Genomic DNA, 19889 nt, shown 5'->3' with positions numbered 1-19889 from the left:
TACAAAATGTGTGGTAGTATTCAACCAGAAGCAGAAAGTCTGTGTAGGTAGTTTATATAAACTTATTCTCCTTCCTTCTGCTAGTATCAAATAGTTTTATAAGTTTTTAAAATATTTGATATGATACATATGGCTTTATTTGTATTTCCAAACTTTTCTTGGCTATGCATGACCATTTATTCTTTCAAATGAATTTTATATTCATATTTCTTCCTCAGAAATCTTGTTGGGGAATTTGATTAGAATTGTGCTGAACTTAATAATTTGGAAATAATCCACATGTTCAAATATTGTCTCCACATCACAATGTCTTTTCATTAATGGACTCTTCTTTTGATCTTTTGGCAAAAGTTTGTGTTTTTTTGTCATGTCAATCTCATATTTTTTATTAGGGTTATACCTAGATATTTTTGATGGCTATTGGTATTTTGAATGGACTCTTTCTCCAATTATTTTTCAACTGGATTGTTGTTGGTTTACAAAAGAATTATTTTTTCAAATGGATCTTCTAGCTTTATCTAATGATTTGTAGCTTTATCTAATGGTTTGTCAAATGAGTCTTTTGGGTTTTCTGAGTATATAGTTATATTATCTAAAAATAACTACTGTATTTAATACAGCCAATTGTGAAATGCGCCATCATTTTATATATATATATATATTTTTTTTTTTTTAAGATTTTATTTATTTATTTCCTTTTTCCCCCCAAAGTCCCCCAGTACCTAGTTGTGTATGTTTTTAGTTGTGGGTCCTTCTAGTTGTGGTCTGTGGGACGCCACCTCAGCATGACCTGATGAGCAGTGCCATGACTACACCCAGGATTCGAACCAGGGAAACCCTGGGCCGCCTAAGTGGAGCACGCGAACTTAACCACTCAGCCACGGGGCCGCCTCCTGTATATTTTGAACAATAAAAACCTTGCTATTTGTAAGATGCCACCAATTGTAAGACATATCCCAATTTCAGCAATGTGAAAAAGTTGTCATAGATTTAAAACATGTTGCATTGTATGTCTTTTATAGTGACTTTACCTTCTTTTTTTCTGTTATAAATTATGAATTGGTAAGCACTCACAGGAAAGCATTAAGCATTAATGGGAAGGCATCCTTACTTTTGCTTAACCTTTTAATAGGAATGACTGTTGAATTGTTCTCTGGTCTTTACATTTTAAAAATTAGATTTCTGTTGAAGCAAGTCCTGAAGTCCGTCTTTAGCATTGTCTTGATTTATATGAATAGGATGGATGCCTAAATTTTAAATGCAGCTTCAAAAAGGATAAAATATTTAAGAACAAAGTTAACATACCAAGTGTAAGACATATGCTTTTAAAAACTACAAAATATTGCTGATAGAAATGAAATCTAAATAAGTGGAAAGACATTCTGTGTTTATGAATTGGAAGACTCAATGTTGTTAAGATGGTGGTTCTGCCCAAATTGATCTATAGGTTCAGTGCAATCCCTATCAATTTTTGCAGAAATTGACAAGCTGACCCTAAAATATGTATGGAAATGCAAAGAACCCAGAATAGCCAAAACAATTTTGTAAAAAAAGAAAGTTGGAGGATATATACTTCTTGATTTTAAGACAGTGTGGTACTGGCATAGGGATGGATTTATAGACCAATGGTATAGAATTGAGAATCCAGAGATAAACCTTATGTTCATGGTCAGTTGATTTTCTTTAAAGGTGCTAAGGCAATTCTATGGGGAAATGATAGTCTTTTCAACCAATGGTTCTGGCACAATTGGATATCCACATGCAAAAACACCTTTGCCTCACAGTGTAAATAAAAGTGAACTCAAAATGGATCGTGGACCTAAATGCTAAAAGTAAAATTCTAAAACTTGTAGAAGCAAACAAAGAAGAAAATCTGTATTACCTTGGGTTAGGCAGAGTCCTAAAATACACCACCAAAGATACCATCTATAAAGTAAAAAAAAATTGGTAAACTGGACTTAATCAAAATTAAACACATTTGTGCTTCAAAAGACATCATTAAGAAAATGAAAAGTTAAGTCACAGACTGGGAGAAAAGATTTTCAAATCCCCTATCTGATAGAGGACTTGTATCCAGAATACACAAATAACTCTTATAATTCAATAATAAGAAAACAACCCAGTGAAAAATTGGGCAAAAGATTCGAACAGATATTTCCCCAAAGAAGATCTATGAATGGCTAATAAGCACATGAGAAGATACTGAACACCATTAGTCGTTAGGGAGATGCAAATCAAAACCTCAGTGAGATAACCACTTCACAGCCATGACAGTGGCTACAGACCGAAAGTCAGACAACAATAGTGTGGAGAGACTGGAACCCTCATGCATTTCTGGTAGGAAAGTAAAACGGTAGAGAGAGTTTGGAGAACTGTTTGGCAGTTCCCCAAAAAATTAAACATAGAATACCATATGACCCAGCAGTTCCACTCCTAGATGTCTTCCCAAGGGATGTAAAAATGTATGACCACCCAAAGATTCATAATCACCCAAAAGTGGAAACAACCAAATGTTCATCAGCTGGTGAATGGATAAATCAAATATGGCATGACTATACAATGGAATGCCCTTCAGCAATAAAAAGTAGCTATTGATATATGGTACAAGATGAACCTCACAACATTATTCTGAGTGAAAGAAGCCAGACACAAAAGACCACATATTAAGTGATTCCATTTATATGAACTGTTCAGAAAAATCAAATCCATAGAAACGGAAAGTAGCTGAGTGTTTGCCTGGGAATGGGTTAAGCTCAGATCGGCACAAAGGAACTTTTTAGGGTGATGGAAATGTACTAAAACTGGATTGTGGTGATGGCTGCCCATTCTGTATATTTATTAAAAATATTGTACACAAAAATTGGATGAATTTTATGATATGCAAATTGTACTTCAATCAGGCTTTTTATAAAAAAGAGAGAATTAAATTTTTAAAGTACCAAGGAAGCAGCATGTTGGAACAGAGGATCAGAGAAGGGTCAGGACACTATTTCATATGACTGTCATTTTTCTGTTTCCTGCAGTTTATAAGTCCTGGATGAAAGAGCATGGAGGATCTATTGTCAATATCATTATCCTTACTAAAAATGGATATCCGGGAATGTCGTAAGCATTTTTATATATTTTTTTCCTATGTGTTTGGGTTTTGTCCCCTAAATTGGGAGAGTAGGGTAGGGAAAATTCCTTAAGTCAAGATCATTAATCCTTTAATGAGTTGTAATCTCAATACTTAGCATTTCCCTTTATTTGAACTTTAAAAATGTACTTCTAAAAAATTCCCATTCATGGTAGCGTTGCCAGATTTACCAAGAAAAGAAAAATAACCACGATGCTCAGTTAAATAATTCTTTTTTGTAAGTATGTCCCAAATATTGCATGGGGCATAGTTATGCAAAAAATTATTCATTGTTTATCTGAATTGAACTGAATGTCCTGTATTTTATCTGGCAACCCTAATCCAAATGTTACTCAACTATCCATTGTATCTGGGGACATCTTTTTTAAATAAAATGTGGAAATGAAATTAATCTATGTTAATTTAGGTTTGAATACTGTGAATATTCAGTTTTCGATAGGACTGCTCAATTGTTACTCCACATCGGAATTTGACATATATTTGGCTCTTATTCTGATTTTGATAAATTTTTACATTGGAAACTGATTTTTTTTTTTTTTAAAGAAAGGGCGTCAGTGAACTCCTTTGGCCTTCTGTCTCAGCAGCTTCTTGCATAATAGTCTAAAAGGCCATTCAAATAGAACAGTTGAACAACAACAAGGTGCCAGGAAGCTACTTGAAAACCACAAGTTTAGCTGTTAAAAGGTCTGGTTTTTAAAAAATTAGTTTTGCTGATTTTTTAAGTATCTTATAGTTCTGATTCCTTCCATTTTTTAAATTAAAATTTTAAAGAAGTTTTTCCAACATAGAATCTCTATTTTTCTGAAATGGATCTATCTTAGTGTTATAAAAACTATATATCGATTTACAAATATAAATATATTTATATAACATATAAATATATGTTTTATATATATATGTAAAATAAGGTACAAAGTCAAGTCCTCTATACGCTTTTACCCCAGAAATAACCTGGGAACTAAGTTAAGATAGTGATCTTAATTCCTTTATAATTAGTAAGTAATCTGTAGGATGATATTTTGGCACTGTGTTAATATTCTTTTTGCCATCAGAATTTTAGCAGCCATTGTTGACTCTGACTTGAAATACTTTTTACATTAAGGATGTGAAAATGTTGATTTTTTTGATTTTATAATTGCTTCTATATTTATTAGTTGATCTTCTTCCATAAAAAGACTTTTCCGCCATAACCATCCGTTCTCTCTCTATTTATTGTTATTATCGTTATCGTTATTAATCTTTTTGGTATACCACTATGGAATCATGGATTTCTTTTCAAATTCATTGTTCAAATGCTCGCATTGTCTCAAATTTAATAGAAATTTATGTTGTTTCTATGTTTTGCTATTACAAATAATTCTGCAATGAATAGCATTGTATGTATTTGTTATCTTTGTGGAGGTCTATCTTCAGGGTACGTCCTGGAAGTTGGATTGCTGGGTGAAGGGTAAATGCATACCGTTAGGTATTTCCGAATTTCTTCCCATTTTGCATACCCACGAGCGATGTATGAGAATGCCTGTTCCCCACAGCCTCACCCAAAATGTATCTTGTCAGCTTCTGAACAACTCTGATGGGCAGGAAATGATATTCTCAGTAGAGCATCTTTTCATTTGTTGAAAGGTTATCTGAGTGTCGTTTGTGTGTGTGTTTGAACTATATTGCTGTCTTTATACAGTTTTCTCTGGGAGTTCTGATCGTTTTCTTTTCAGTGCTGTCTAAGACTAGTCTGTTTCCCATTACTGTCTGTGCAGAGGAGTTTAGACTGACCTGCTCATCTTTTAGATCGTTGTCAATAAGTACAAGGGCAAGAGATGAGCCAAAAAGCAACTCGTACCTCCCGTGGAGAGACAGTTTGTGACCCAAATGCCCATCAGTGGGTGAATGAATAAGTAGATTATGGTATGTTTATATGATGGACTACTACTCAGAAATAAAAAGGGATGAATTATTGACTCATGTACCAAAATGGATAAATCTCGAAAGAAATTATTCTGAGTGAAAGAAGCCAGATGAAAAAGAGCATATAATGTATGATTTTGTTTATGTGCTTAACTCATAGAAATGTTTAAAGGATTTGTTAGTGCTAGATTCACTGAGAGTTCTACATCATTCTGCCTCCTGTTTACCAGCCACAGGAGGAAAGTGGAGCGATGGAACAGCCTTCAAGGCAGCTTATCACTCACAATCTGTGATTGCACAGATTGTAAGAGGTTTTAAATTACATCCGATAAGAAAAAGGTCATAGGACTTCAGAAAATTTATCAGCGAAAGAATGGATGTGAGACCTGTCATTCAAATGGTAAAATGAAATCTCACCCAATTCCTAGTCCAGATAAATGCCAGTCCCTCTGGGCTTTTCTTGGAAGAGTGACGAACAGCGCCTCGTGTGACAAAGTCCCCATTTGGAATCGTCCACCATCTGTTCTGTCTTGAATGGGGGCACTTTCCCTTCCTGGAAAGGGAGTCTTTACAGACCCCCACGGTCCACTCAGGCTCATCATCCTCCTGGACCTCGCAGTAATGCCGGCTGCAGTCGAATCCTTCAGAACCCAGGACTCCTGGATAAGCCCCAAATCCCCATGGATTCCGATGAACTCTTTGCTTTTTCTTCACAAATGTCAGATGTTTCTGTCCTCTGCGACAAGCAGATTAAGATGTGCAGTTTGGAGATCCAGAGTACCTCTTTCAGTTTCTGCATGGTTTTCTGCAGAGCCAAATGCTGCAGAGGATGACCACGTCTTCCTGTCCTAACTGGAACGAGTAGAGAGCTGGGGCTTCTAGGCTTTCACAGGTCGCTGCTACTCTTGATATCCATCAGCAGTTTCACTTCTGGCATCACACTCTTCTCTGCTACCTCGTTTAGTAGATCTTTGAGTGTGGAAGTGTAGTCTGAAAATGCTGTTACGTTTGCACTGAGTTTCTCTTGAATGTCCTCTTCATCAGCTATTCCTGAGAGAACTGTATAGGAGAGGAAAAATAATTTTCCCCCTACCCTTCTGAGTTCTTGGCTAAGACCCTGTAATACAAGACAGATTAACAAGAGAAAAGTCTTTTCAGAAGTTTATTCACATGTATACGTCATGTGTACATGGGAGATACCCAGGGAAACATGAGTCACTCCCAAGGTGGCTTAGAATTCAGACTTAGATACCATCTTACTAGGGAAAGGGAGGAAGATGGAGTCGTTTTAGGGGACAGTAGGTGATTTTTCGGAAAGATGAATGGGCTCTTGGACCGATAGACGGGAGATGTGAGAGTTTCTCACAGTTCGTCTGGGTGTGCTATGGCTTCTAGCCTCCTCTCCTGTGACCAGAGTCCATCTTCCTTTGTTAATGAGACTCCCGGGGAGGGGCCTGATGACCGTTGAGTTCCTTTGGAGCATCTGTCTTTAGGCAGATAAGGAGAGTTCAGAGAAAGCCTCTGCCTGCATTTGCTGTTTTCAGGTGCCTACAGCTCAAAATAATCAACATGCCAAAGCAGCGTATTTTGGGGTGGCATGTCCTGAACTCCTGCAGTCGTATTTTGGGGTGACAGTCTGCTAATCTTCAACTGTCTCTTGCTCATGTTCTCCAAACTGGTTCAGGTGCTCAAATTCAGAGAATAATTTCTCTCTCTGGTTTTCCACTTCTCGCTCTCAGTCCTGGCGGCCTTCTCTCTTGGGCAGCTCCTAGTTCCTGAATGTCTGCCCCTTGCTTCTTCAGGAGCTCCATGTAACTGCTGAGTCTTCCTGTGATGAGAGACAGGACATCATGTGGTGTCCTGGTGGTCACGGGGCTGAGTGCAAGGGGACACAAGTCCTCTACGTCCTCGTCAGGGAAAAGGGTCAAGACTTGATTGTGCTTCTCACACAAGCACGTCTGTTCCTGCCCTGCCTCTTGCTCCCGCTGGTGTGGAGGAGCTTGGCCATTTCAGTCATCCCTCTCAGCTGAGTGTTTCTCCAGAAGGGCTCCTCTTAGCATTTGTGGCCAGAGACAAGGCAAGGGAACCTGTCCTGCTGATCCACGCAGGACTGTTGGATGCGGTAGCAACAGAAGTTGTGGCCACATATGATGGTGATGGGGGTCACTCAGGTCATTCTCACAGATGGAGCAGTTAGCTTCTGCCTGGAGTCCCACCAGGGCTGCGTAGCCAACACTGGGACCGAGGTGGGTTTTCTTCAGGAAGGTTGGGCTCTGCAGGTGCTCTCTGGTGAGAAGTGGATACAGCCCCAGATCTCACACACTTAGTTCTGAGGACCTTGTAATTAGAAATTCTAAGCCATAGTATAACAGTACCTTTTTTTTTCCAAAATTTTTAAAAAATTTCTTCTCCCCAAAGCCCCCCGGTACATGGTTGTATATTCTTCGTTGTGGGTCCTTCTAGTTCTGGTATGTGGGACGCTGTCTCAGCGTGGTCTGATGAGCAGTGCCATGTCCGCGCCCAGGATTTGAACCAATGAAACACTGGGCCGCCTGCAGCGGAGCGCACGAACTTAACCACTCGGCCACAGGGCCAGCCCCATATCTGTGCCTTTTTCACAAGACCCCATATCGATGCAGTCCTAAGTGTTTTGAACCTCCTATGTGGAAATATATTACAATTTATTTAAATTTTGGTATGTTTAGAAAGTCTATGGATACTACTTCCAGCCTGATATATGAATTTCATATCTCTTATTATCTAAAATTGATTTAAAAAATAACCACACTTGTAAGCTTCAAAATTACCAATTTGTTTGTTTTCCTCCGTAACAGAAAGTTCTTCAAACATTCCTCTTCTGCTCATGGTGATTTGGGGGATCTTACATGGGCCTACACACGGTGACATTTGTTCGACTATTAGACAGCTGTGGCCTGGCTTTAGGATCGAAGGACTCAGTTCTTTCTCATTATTCAGACAGAGACTCAAAAAAGATACAGACTCATCATAAGAATGCTCTCGTGGGCTCTGACAGGTCATTGACACACTTTTCAGTTTCGTTAATGAGAGAAATACTCAACAGAAGCTATTGTGATGTTTCTGTTTTGTCTTTGAAAGGCACAGCGGAGCTGCCAGAGAAGGTGTTTACAACCTCACCAAAACCTTAGCTCTGGAGTGGGCCAGCAGCGGAGTGAGGATTAACTGTGTTGCTCCTGTAGGTAAATGTTCTAGATAGATGAAAGCTGTTGACAGATGTGCTCTTCCGACTCCATTCGTGTTGTTAATTTGTTAATATGCATGTATACCGGAAAAGATTTGCTTTTAAAAATATGTAAAATCAGAAAGAAGTATTCTTTGATTTACAAATTGTCAAGAAGGGTAAATTAAGGCAGTGATTCTCAGTCCTGGCTATATATTGGAATTATCTGTGAAATGTTTAAAAAATGGTGATATATAAGTTTGACTCCAAACTGTGGAATCTGGGTGTTGGTATTTTTAAAAGCCTCCTAGGAAATTCAAATGCACAGTGAAGGTTGAGAACCATGACTCTAGAGAATGAATTTTTACAGATTTTTGTGTTATTTCTTGATATATATCATCAATGCTTTATTAAGAGAGAGAGAAACTTAAAAGTCAAAGTTCTAGGAAGGAGCTCCCAGTTAAAGATCAACTGGAAGTCAAGAGAAAATTTCACTGAAACATAATGTAAATGATAGGGGAAAAAATTCACAATATGTTCAACTTAAAAATCTGTCATTTTTTGTGCACTAAAGATAGAGCTTAAGCTTCCTTGCGTAGTACATATTGGCCGTATACTCCAAGAGAGACATTAAATGCGACATCTCACTCATCCAACAAAACTCGGCTCAAATCCCCTTCTCTGTCATCCCCTCTCTTCCTGGTCATTGCTGAGATAGTGATCATCCCTCCATTGGAAACTCTCTAATATCTGTGGATATTATCTATAGATTTATCTGTGTGATATCTATGGATGTTATCCATGCTACCCAATGGGAACTAAGTGCAAACTGACTTCTTGACATTAGTAGAGAAATCTCATCTCTAACAAATTGCAGGCTCCTTGCCAGATACTTCATATCCCTTGATTCCTTCACAGCTGACACTACCTTACCCATATTAAGCTCAGATATTTATAGGACAAATTAAATATTGTCCCATTCTTAATGTTGATACCTTGGAATAACCTCCAAAAGTGCGTTTATTGAAAACTTGAAAGGGTTGTTAGTGTTATTGCACAATACTAAAGTCGTGTTTGTCCTCCAGAGACATTTTTAGGTTTAATAGCTAAACCTTAATACTTCTAGAAGATTCCATCCTCTTTAAATATAAGGTTACGAATTGTTTAATTGGAAACCAGTGTATCGCCCCAGTCTCATTTGGAGTAATTAGCACCGCCTGCCAACTTTGCTCATCTTACTTTCACTCCTCCTGTTTCCTCCTCTGCTCCCCATAACCTCTGTTGTAGTTATCAGCCAATAACAAATAGCTTTATCCTGTGTTATACAGTTTTCTGGGTAGCTTCCATGGCTTTATAAACCCTTCAAAGCTAATGAAAGCTGAATAAAAGAATTCTTAAATAATTAAAATTTTAGTTTATTTATATTGGATTCAAATGTGTCATTTGTGATTTCACTCTAGGTGAAAAGCCATGAAAATATTACCTTTGCTAAGTATCACGTAACCACAGCCCAGGCTTCCGTCGGAAAGCGAGAAGCTGGTGGGAGACAGAATCCACTCCCCAACCCCGTTCTTCCCAGTGAAGGCCTCTCTGATCTGCTCATAGAATTGTGCTTTTGGAAACCACGTCTTTTATGAAAAATTCCAGGGCTTGGCCAGTTATCAGGGGAGGGGAAGTCAGAAGACGAGCATTCAGAGAATCCATTTGTGGTAGTGGTTGACTGCACTTCTTTGACAATATTGAGAAAAATTAGTATTAGAAATTTTAACTTTCTTATTAAACTTACACCACTTAATTTTTGGTATTGGTCAACAGACTGCCTTGGCGTCTTTATAATTAAAATGTAATTTTATGCACTTTGTTTCGTTCCTGTTTTATTTTTAAATATAGGGAGTCATTTATTCCCAGACTGCTTTTGACAATTATGGAGATTTGGCACACGATCAATTTGGAGGATATTTTCAGAAAGTCCCAGCTAAAAGAATTGGAGTTCCTGAGGAGGTAATGTGTATTTCTAACATGATTAGAATTACTTTGTTTTATGCTTCGGACATTTGTAACATTTTGGTGTCCTTTTTACGTTGTCTGGTTGCCTGGGAGAGATGATTGCCCCCACTGCCACCAAACCATTTCCCCTGCACCTTCTGGCTCTTGGCAATATCCTGGCTGTGGTTTGAATATTGACAGCAGTCTTTATTCAAGAGCGAATACGGTGTGAATTAAGCACTGCATGTTTTTATTATTTCATGGCACTTTCTAACTATATTGTTTTATCACGTGGCATTTGTCGGTACACAGGACCCAGAGCAAGTCAGACAGTTATGCCCCTATGAAGTCCCATATGTGATTTCTGTAAGGGAGCCAGATTTAAGTATGTAAAAATCAATAGCTGTCTTAAATGCCAGCAATATTGGTCTTAAAAGGTAATGAAAAAAAGAGAGATCTTTTCCACAATAATAGTGAAAACTAAAATATCTGGAGTAAACTTAGCTATAAACGAAAAAAAATTATTACTGAAGAACAGAAAAAAAGACCAGAATAGAGACGTGTTGTATCCCTCAATGGAGAGAATCAATTTTATCAAAATCTAGTTTCTCTAAATTAATATATAAATTTAATATATTTTTGGAATTTAACACACTGATTCTAAAGTTTGTCTAGGGGCCAGCCTGGTGGTGTAGTGGTTAAGTTTGAACACTCTGCTTAGGTGGCCCGGGGTTTGCAGACTCCAATCCCAGGTGCAGGCCTAGCATCACTCGTCAAGCCACGTTGTGGCAGCGTCCCACATAAAATAAAGATTGGCACAGATGTTAGCTCAGCAACAATCTTCCTCAAGCAAAAAGACAAAGATTGGCAACAGATGTTAGCTCAGGACCAATCTTCCCCACCAAAATGAATAAATAAATAAAGTTTATCTAGAAAAATGTTCTGAAAAAGAATAATGGCGGGGATTTGGCCTTCGTTATAGCGAAACATACTATAAAGCTATACTTATTTACAATATCTTGTGCTGGTGCTGGAATAAATTAAAATCAGTGGGACAGAATAGACTCTCGTATCAGTACCGTGTGTTTATGGGGAGTTTATAGGATGAAAGTGGCATTTCAAATCTGTGAGGAAAGGATAGACATTCAGCAAAAGTCTTGCAGCCATTGGCTGTTCATTTAGAAACATATTAGACCTTGTATCTAGTTTCACTTACAGAATAATTTTTGAGATATATTAAGGTGCTAAGTATAAAAGCAAAACCATAAAATACTTAGCAGAACATGTGGTCTAATTCTTGGACTAGCTTTCATGATCAGTTTGATGTATATCTCCAGAAATGTATTATGCATACACAAAAATATCTATATTTATTGACTTTTTCCAAAAATAGGATTCTACTGCGTGTTCTTTCCTGCAACTTGCTGTGGATATGCCATAATATATTTAATTAGACTGTATTGTTGCACATTTAGATTCTCTTTATGTTTTTGATATTGCAGTCATTCTGCTGGGAACATCCTTGAACATGATCATGCCCTCTTGTGTGAGGAGGTACCTTTCTAGAAGTAAAATCCCTGAACTAAATAAATATGCATATTAAATTTTAGAAGATACTGTTAAATCAAACATTTGACGAGCTATTTTAAACAAGATGTTTGGATTTATATTCTGAAAACTAAGAGAGGTTTTAAAACATTTTAATCAAAGGAAAGATATGATTACATTTTTATTTTGGACAGAACATTCCTTTTGTTTATGTGAACTATATTGTCTGTATGCATTAGAAATTGAAATTGAGAAATTTAAGAAATATTTGTCAATTTATTTAAAATAATAGTAATAAAGGCAATACATGTGAATATGAAGAATATTTTTAATGAAAAATAGCAACATTTTAAAAAACAGAAGAGAAAAATTTCTTTTACATTTTTACAGATCTCTAACGTATGGCCGAGTAGAATATAGGTGGCCTCATATGTGCTCTGCGTTCAGTCTGTTTTAATATGTCATTTTGGTTAAAGTGTATGAAGCAAATCTGGCTTTGTGCAGATGTTTAGTTGGAAAAGGGAGGAGCGTTTTAACAGCTTTTTCAGATAATTCTGGATAGTCGTCTTTGATATTCGACAAGTGGCTTTTTCTTAAAGATTAGTTGCAATGCGGAATCTGAAACCACGTCAGTGAACTTTCTATCCTCTGTTACACTCGGATCTTCTAAACGTTGACACTGTTGACACACAATCCATGGCACAATATCAGATCACATTTGTGAGTATCACCACCTATCTCTTCAGAAAAAATCCTTAACTATGAGGAAACAGTAAAGCTCAAGGTGACAAGCGCAAGTTTTCCAGAATTCTAACTTTCACTTGAAAGCTCAGATCTTATCATTGACAACAAATCGTGTCAGCTGTTTTCCTTTGAAGTGACAGTCTTACTTTGTTCATTTTTGGAAAAATGTTTGCCAAATACTTAAGTGTGAATAACCATAGTTTGTTAGTCATTCTTTCAAGTGAAAAATGGTGTTTCATGGAAAAGTGACTAGTTCAGTGCACAGCTCAAGCGCACGTTCTCCTCCTCTGACAACCGTTAGACTGCTCTGTGCAGCGGAAGAGCTCCGTGTTTAACTCCCATTTCATCACACAGGATATTAGAAAGACGTGTACTCAATGGTCGAGATTAATACAATTCACGATTTTTACCGCTTGAACAAGGACATGCTGAAGTGAAACAGGCTTTCCCCACCGTGAGTGCTTGCCGGTGAAGAGCACACTGACTCCTGGTGCATGACCACTAGCTCAGCTCCACCCGCCTGCCGTGATTGGTGCTGATGCTCAGCACTCTTTCCCACCTTGGCTTTGGCACCATTAGTACAAATGTCAAGACCCTGAAAAAGACAAATAAGGACTTAGTGTTACTTTGAATATAGTTTTGACCTTACAAATCTCCTGCGAAGGTCTTAGGTGTGCCCTGGGTGATGCTGACTGTGCTTTGACTAATGTAGGTAATACCTTTAAAAACTTTAGTTGTGAAGGGGAGGAGAGATGATGCTGGCTGCTGTGAAATGAGGGGAGAGTTTTGGCCTCTGCCTGATTGTATCCTAGCTTCGCTTGGTCAGGTTTCCAAGATACTCTGATTGCCCCGGCTAATCACTAATGTCCCTTTTGGGGCAGAACTTTCACACCAGGCCATTGGCCTCAGTGGGTATCAAGGAGTTGCCTTATTTTGAGTGACAGTCCCTGGGGTAGAATCAGGAGGGTCAGAATTAAAAGGAGTTGCCTAGAGCTCTCATGATGTCCCTCAGGGCTATTGGGAAGGGAAGGCCCTTCAAATGGCTTGTGAGATACTGTACACTCATTTTACAAATTAAGAAACTAAGGGCCAATGAGGTAATTTGCCTAAGGCCATACTTGGCTCATGGTACTGGGGTTCAAACCCAAGCCTACTTATTTAAAACCCCCCGTGATCTTTAATAAACAAAGCTGAAAGTAAGGAGATAACTGAGCTAACAGAGGCATTATCCACATAGATAAAGTGGGTACCAGTTGCTAGTCTCTGATGGTGTTTATTCATTGATAAAACTCTTGTGAATGACTAGTAACTTCAAGTCCATCGTCAAATGGATTCCATTACAATGAAAGTTAAGAATCTATCTGAAGATGTCACAATAGTGCCTAGTTAATTTGGTAATTATAAAAATTTTATTAGTTTATTTCAGCTCCATGTTGGGCTCCACAAGTAAACCAGGCATCTTCAATATTTATATATCTTTTACCTAGCAAATAGTTTCAGTTCAATTCGGTCTTATTTAATGGTGCCTCATCTGTGGGCAAAACACTGTATTAGGAGCTCAGTGATGCAATATCCCCTTATTTTGGGGGAAGAGATGCATAAAGATTCCTTCATTCTGTAAACATTTACTAAGTGCTTATTTTACACTAAACACTGTCAAAGGATGGGGCCACCGCTCAATATTTGCAACCAAGTTCAGCACAAAGCCACATGTATTGCGTCTTTCAGGAAGGCAGTGCTGTGCTGGTCAGGCACAGTCTCTTTGAGCAGAGCAGATGACTCATCTTTTTCTTTTTCTGGGGGAAGTGTGGTTTGAGGGATTTGCAGACTCCTGGAGGTCACGGCTCCTTGGGTGAGAGGGTTGTTGTTTGGCACTCAGAAAGGAACTTACTGGAGCGAGTCTTCCCGACGGGCTGACTTTCAGAGTTGAGGAGCTTGCACTGATTGGTTGGCTAACAAAACATGTCCACAGGGTGAGTTGTCATTGACGAAGCAGGGCAGAGTATACTTGCTACCATGGCTCAGAGCCATCTGCCCTTGCCCAGGAATGTGGGAACTTTTAAATTATTAATTCTGTACCAGCTCTGTCCAACAGAAATATAATAGTAGTCACATATGTGATTTTAAACTTTCTGGTAGTCACATTAAGAAAACTAAGAAGAGGTGAAATTAGCTTTAATAATATATTTTATTGAACCCAATATGTCCCAAACATTATCGTTCAACACATAATCAATATAAAAATTATTAATGAGATATTTTGCATTCTTCTTTCTATAACAAGTCTTCAAAATCTAGGATGTGTTTTAGATTTACAGCACATCTTGATTTGGACTAGTCACATGGACCATGTTTTGGTAGTGCCATATGGCTAGTGGCCACTGTTTTACTGCAATTCTGTACTAGCTCCTGGGGACACAGGATGGAGAGAAGCTATGCCTGCCTTCCAGGGTCTCAGAGAGATTGTAACCAGACATGGCTACAGTGCCAGGTACAAGACCAGGCCTAGGGTGAGGCAGCCAGGCCTGGCGTGCAACATTTCAGCAGCCGTCCCTCTCAGGGCTGTGCAGGGCTGGGTCTGCCCTGGGAGTGAGCCCCTCCTTAAATGGTGCACCCTCGGTGCCTCACCCGAGCCCGGCCCTGCGTGGGAGCTTGAGAAAATCGCAGCCTCTGGCGGCTCAGCCCCAGAGCTTACGATTCCGAAGATCTCAAGCAGGGCTAGGAGTCTGGAGCTTCAGTAAGGATCCGCGGGGTTCTAGTGTAGGCGTGTGGGCTGACCCTTTGAGAAACTCCACCTGTGCCAACAGCCTCATGGGAGAGTCCCTTCCATCCAGTGACATAATTCCTCTTTCTCTTGGTTTTGGGAGTAGGTGTTGCTGACCTCATCATTAACAATCTGAACTTTTAGGGGATGCAGTGGGACTCTGAAGTCCCTCTTGTAGAAACTCCCCTGGTCTGAGTTGCTAGGCTGTCAGCCCGCAGGACCATGGACTGAACAAAGTAGAGTGCCAGTTGATTGCTCTGCGGACACATTGACTATTTCAGGGGCAAAAATACAAAAGGCATGCGGTGGCGGTTAAAAGCGGGGTTGCGGTGGGCAGTGCAAGGTGTGGAAGGAACCAACTTGTTTGAAATAGGAAAGAGCAAAGATTAAGCACGCTCTTCACTGCTGGCTTCTTCACATTGTGTAGCTTATTTGACACTGTCTAAGGCTCCTTCAAATCTTGCCACCCTGGTCACTGACCTGCTATTAGTGATGCTCACAGCAAAAAAGGCAGGTGTCTCTGTCCTGTCACATTGCTGCGCACACACTGTGGAAGTCACGTGCCGCTTCTGAGATGCGTTGACTGGGGAATGGGAAGCACCCCAAATGGGGAGTGTCTGCTTTTCTGTATGTGTGTGTGCTTCTGTTTCCAGGTCTCCCCCTTGGTGTGCTTCTTGCTGTCTCCTGCAGCTTCCTTTATCACCGGACAGCTAGTGGCCGTGGATGGGGGCCAGTCTCTGTACACTCACATGGAAGAGATACCAGGTGAGCAGGCCAGAAATGAGTAGGCACGCACTTTATGCTTCTTCCTCTTCATGTTCTCAAAATTTCTTGAGTAGTTACTGAAGAGATGAAGGTTTTCTCTTGTACCATATCAAAATGTGCATAATGTTTGTATTCACGATATGATTTTTAAAGGAAGTGTTCCTAGTCACAGAAAATACCTAAATATTTTTATTATAGAAGTGAGCTTATATATTGAAAATTTTTGTGTGTGCATAGGTTGGTGGAATGGGAACCTTGAAAAATATTCGCAGTATGAGCATGTATGTACAAGGAGGAGATAGAAAAGAGGCTGCCGTAATCTTTTAGAATTAATTCCTCTTTGTTCCTCCAGTAATTGGCTTGTATATCTGAGCAGAAGTGTCAGACCTGTTAAGTGGCCAGGGATGGTATGGTGCTATTTTTGACTATCTTTGGGATATATATTGAGGGAAATCATATGATTTGCTTTACTCATTTATTTTTGATGCACAAAAACAATGGTTTTTTAAGGCTCAACCAAATGTAGATATTCTACACAAAAGTCTGTGTCTGTGTCTGTGTATCTCATGATGTGCATGTGTGTGTGTATCTCATGGCTAGATCATAGAACTTTAGGGTTGGAAGGGGCCTAAAAAATGAGTCCAGGATCCTAATTTTACGATTGATAAAACAAATCCATGGTATTTAAAAGGCACATCCAAGCTAATCACTCCCAAAATGTAGAAAAGGACATAGAATTCAAATGTATTTGAACTATTGCTAAAGATAGTCGATTAAGTGGCTACTATCACATTAAGATGTGGTAACCACTGTAATGCATGTGTATTTCAATTTCATGTCAGGGACCAAGGTTCAGTCTACTCTGTCACATGCTAGCAGTCTAATTGAGGCCTAAGACCTTCTTTGCATTAATGAAAAATTAGTATGGAACTTTAATATTACTTATTATTTTCCCCTCCCATACATATTTCTGTACTAATAACATCAATGTAGTGATGCGCATCAGATCCTGTGGTTTTAAGGATGTGGGTTGGAAAGACAGGAATGGCTACATGGTTATGCAGTTTTGTTTTCTGATAGTCTTTAAAGTATGGAGGGCAGGAGAGACTCTTTCCATTTCCCTCCGCGGTAGAGTTGAGTCAGTATTTGTTAAGGTGAGTTGCATTGTTTTTCCTTTACAAAGGAAGAGAAATTCCTGGTGCCTGTTTCTCCAGGCCTCCAGTGAAATGCTTTTCTCTGGTAATTCTCACACTTTATAAATATAAAAATGTTTTTTCATTTTTTGAGGAAAGCAGCCACCTCTGTCTTTCAAGAATATACTCCCCCCGGATTATGAGTAGGAATATTCATCCTTTCAGCACAGTAGTCCCCCCTTATCTGTGGTGGGTCCATTCCAAGACCCCCGGTGCATGCCTGCTGATGGTCCCGAACCCTATATACCCCGTGTTTTTCCCTATACAACATGCCTATGAGAAAGTTGAATTTATAGATTAGGCACAGGAAGAGATTAACAATAGTAACTTCTCTTTGGCATATCTGAATGGCCAGCATCACTACTCTCGCGCTTTGGGGCCATTATTAAGTAAAATAGGGTGACTTGAACACAAGCACTGGGTACCGCGACAGTCGATCTGATCATGGAGATGGCTACTAAATGACTATCGGGTCGTGACTACAGCGTGGATCCACTGGACAAAGGGATGACTCATGTTCCAGGCAGGACAACGAGAGATTTCATCGTGCTAATCACAATGGGGTGCAGTTTAAAACTTATGAATTGTTTATTTCTGGAATTTTCCATTTAGTATTTTCAGACCACAGTTGACTATGGGTAACTGAAACCGTGGAAAGCGAAACCACAGATCAGGGGGGACCATTGCATAGTATCTTCTTCAAGACTGCCAGCCCTGAAGTGAGAGTGTCTGGATAGAAACTTGACCATCTCCTTATAAGTTGTATGATTTTGGGAAAATTGATTTCCGTAAGCCTCTATCTTCTTTTCTATAATGTGGGGTCACTTATAGTATTTATTTTGTAGGCTGTTGGGAAGGTTAAATTAGATAATGCACATTTAAAGCCCTGTGTGAGATACAGTGCTTTTAGCTGCAACTTGACCTGCCTTAAGCCATAAAGGGGTTTGTTGCCTCGAGTACCTGAAAGGCAGGTAAGACTGGCCTCAGCAGCTCAGTGATCTCAGCAGGCACAGTTTCTTTTTTTTTCCCCTCCGTTTTTGCTTCTGTGATGTCGGCTTTACCTTAGGCTGACTCTCCTCGTTTCAGGACGGCCGCCTTCCACGCCTTCTGCCATGTGCCCCTTGGTTCACATCCAGCTGGACAAAGAAGGGAGGGGAATGACTTTGTTCCAGCATTCCTAAGAAAATTCTGAGATCCACTTTGCTTTGGACTAGCTTATACAAATGCCCATCCTCAACCAGTACCCACAGCGGGGGTCGGGGGTGGGGGTCCAGGAATGGAGTGCACTGACTGACTTTGATCAGTCAGTGATCTGAGTGGGCTCACTTCCCCCAAACCTCATGGATTCCTAAGTGGAAACTGAGTCTATTGGAAAGGGGAAATTGGAGCCTGGATGCTGGGGAAGGAACTATAAATGCCTGGTACAAAGTAAGCATATTTTTAAAAATTATTATTATTAAGGAAGTAGTATTTATCGAATGTCTGCATTATTTGAAGTGGTATACATAGGGTGTCACATTTAACTGTCACAACTTTAAAAGACCAAGGGTGTTATCCCTTTTAATAGATGAGAAAAGTAAGGCTCAGGAAGAGGAACTTGTCCAAATTTGGAAAAGCTAGTAAGTGGCGGAGCTGGGATTCAAATCCAGGACTTTCTCAAAACCTTTGCCATTTGTCCTAATGATTTCTTTTTTCATACTGCGAAAAGGGGTGAACCAGGGAAAATAACAAGAAGGTTTGGTGGAAACTGAGAGGACTAATGAGGTAAATAGATTTGCAAGTGACATGAGGTTTTCCACTTACTTAACAGATCATGACAACTGGCCTGAAGGACCAGGGGACCTTTCTGTCGTCAAAAAGATGAAGGAGGCTTTTAAGCAGAAAGCCAAGCTCTAAGCCAAGGAAACAAGGAGGTGTCCTTTGTGTCCAAATGCCTTAACATTTTGAGAATGCACTTCTGGACTTTACAGGAGCTGATAATTTGTATGGAAAAATCACTTTCTGCTTTTTTTACTAACAGTTATGTCTATGCAAAAACTACTCCTGAAAGAAATGCATTTGTAAGTCCCAACAAATGCCCTTTAGCCTGTGATTAAAAAACAATTTTAGGGGCCAGCCCCGTGGCCGAGTGGTTAAGTTTGAGTGCTCTGCTTCGGCGGCCCAGGCTTTCCCCGGTTCGAATCCTGGGCGCTGACATGGCACCGCTCATCAAGCCATGCTGAGACGGCATCCCACATGCCACAACTAGAAGGACCCACAACTAAAAATACACAACTATGTACCGGGGGGCTTTGGGAGAAAAAGGAAAAATAAAATCTTTAAAAAAAACCCCAAAACAAAAAAACCATACTCAGGCTCTAATCACGATAATAAGAAATTAGAGAAATTAAATCATTTAAAAAAAATTTTAGGAATGGAAATTAATACACTCTTATTATACTTTTTATTTCTAAGAAAGGTATTTGAAAAGTGAAATAATTGCAAATTAATCATAGAGGTCTCATGATCTCCCAAAAGGTTTTAATATTTAATTGTAAGGGTAAGCAATAAATCCAAGTTATGGCATCGTTATGATTCTTACTAGAGTTATGCTGTCACTCATTTTTGGTGGCAAACACTTTCGAATCAATAAAGCTTTATGGTAATTATCAA

The 19889-nt window shown here is 39.2% G+C and overlaps 1 protein-coding gene across 1 annotated transcript in view; it reads left to right on the top strand.

Annotated features, from left to right (window-relative positions):
- PECR (peroxisomal trans-2-enoyl-CoA reductase) overlaps positions 1-19889 on the top strand; it is a 25207-nt gene extending 5318 nt beyond the window's left edge. Inside the window, exons 4-8 of the mRNA XM_008508921.2 lie at positions 3024-3105; positions 8156-8252; positions 10128-10238; positions 15933-16044; positions 19048-19889. Coding sequence (XP_008507143.2) covers positions 3024-3105; positions 8156-8252; positions 10128-10238; positions 15933-16044; positions 19048-19133 — 488 coding nt within the window. The 3' untranslated portion in view covers positions 19134-19889. The remainder of the gene's footprint in view (positions 1-3023; positions 3106-8155; positions 8253-10127; positions 10239-15932; positions 16045-19047) is intronic.

This window comes from Equus przewalskii, chromosome 5 (assembly GCF_037783145.1).
Source record: "Equus przewalskii isolate Varuska chromosome 5, EquPr2, whole genome shotgun sequence".
NCBI classification, from domain to species: domain Eukaryota; kingdom Metazoa; phylum Chordata; class Mammalia; order Perissodactyla; family Equidae; genus Equus; species Equus przewalskii.
This window is presented reverse-complemented; position numbering and strand designations above follow the sequence as displayed.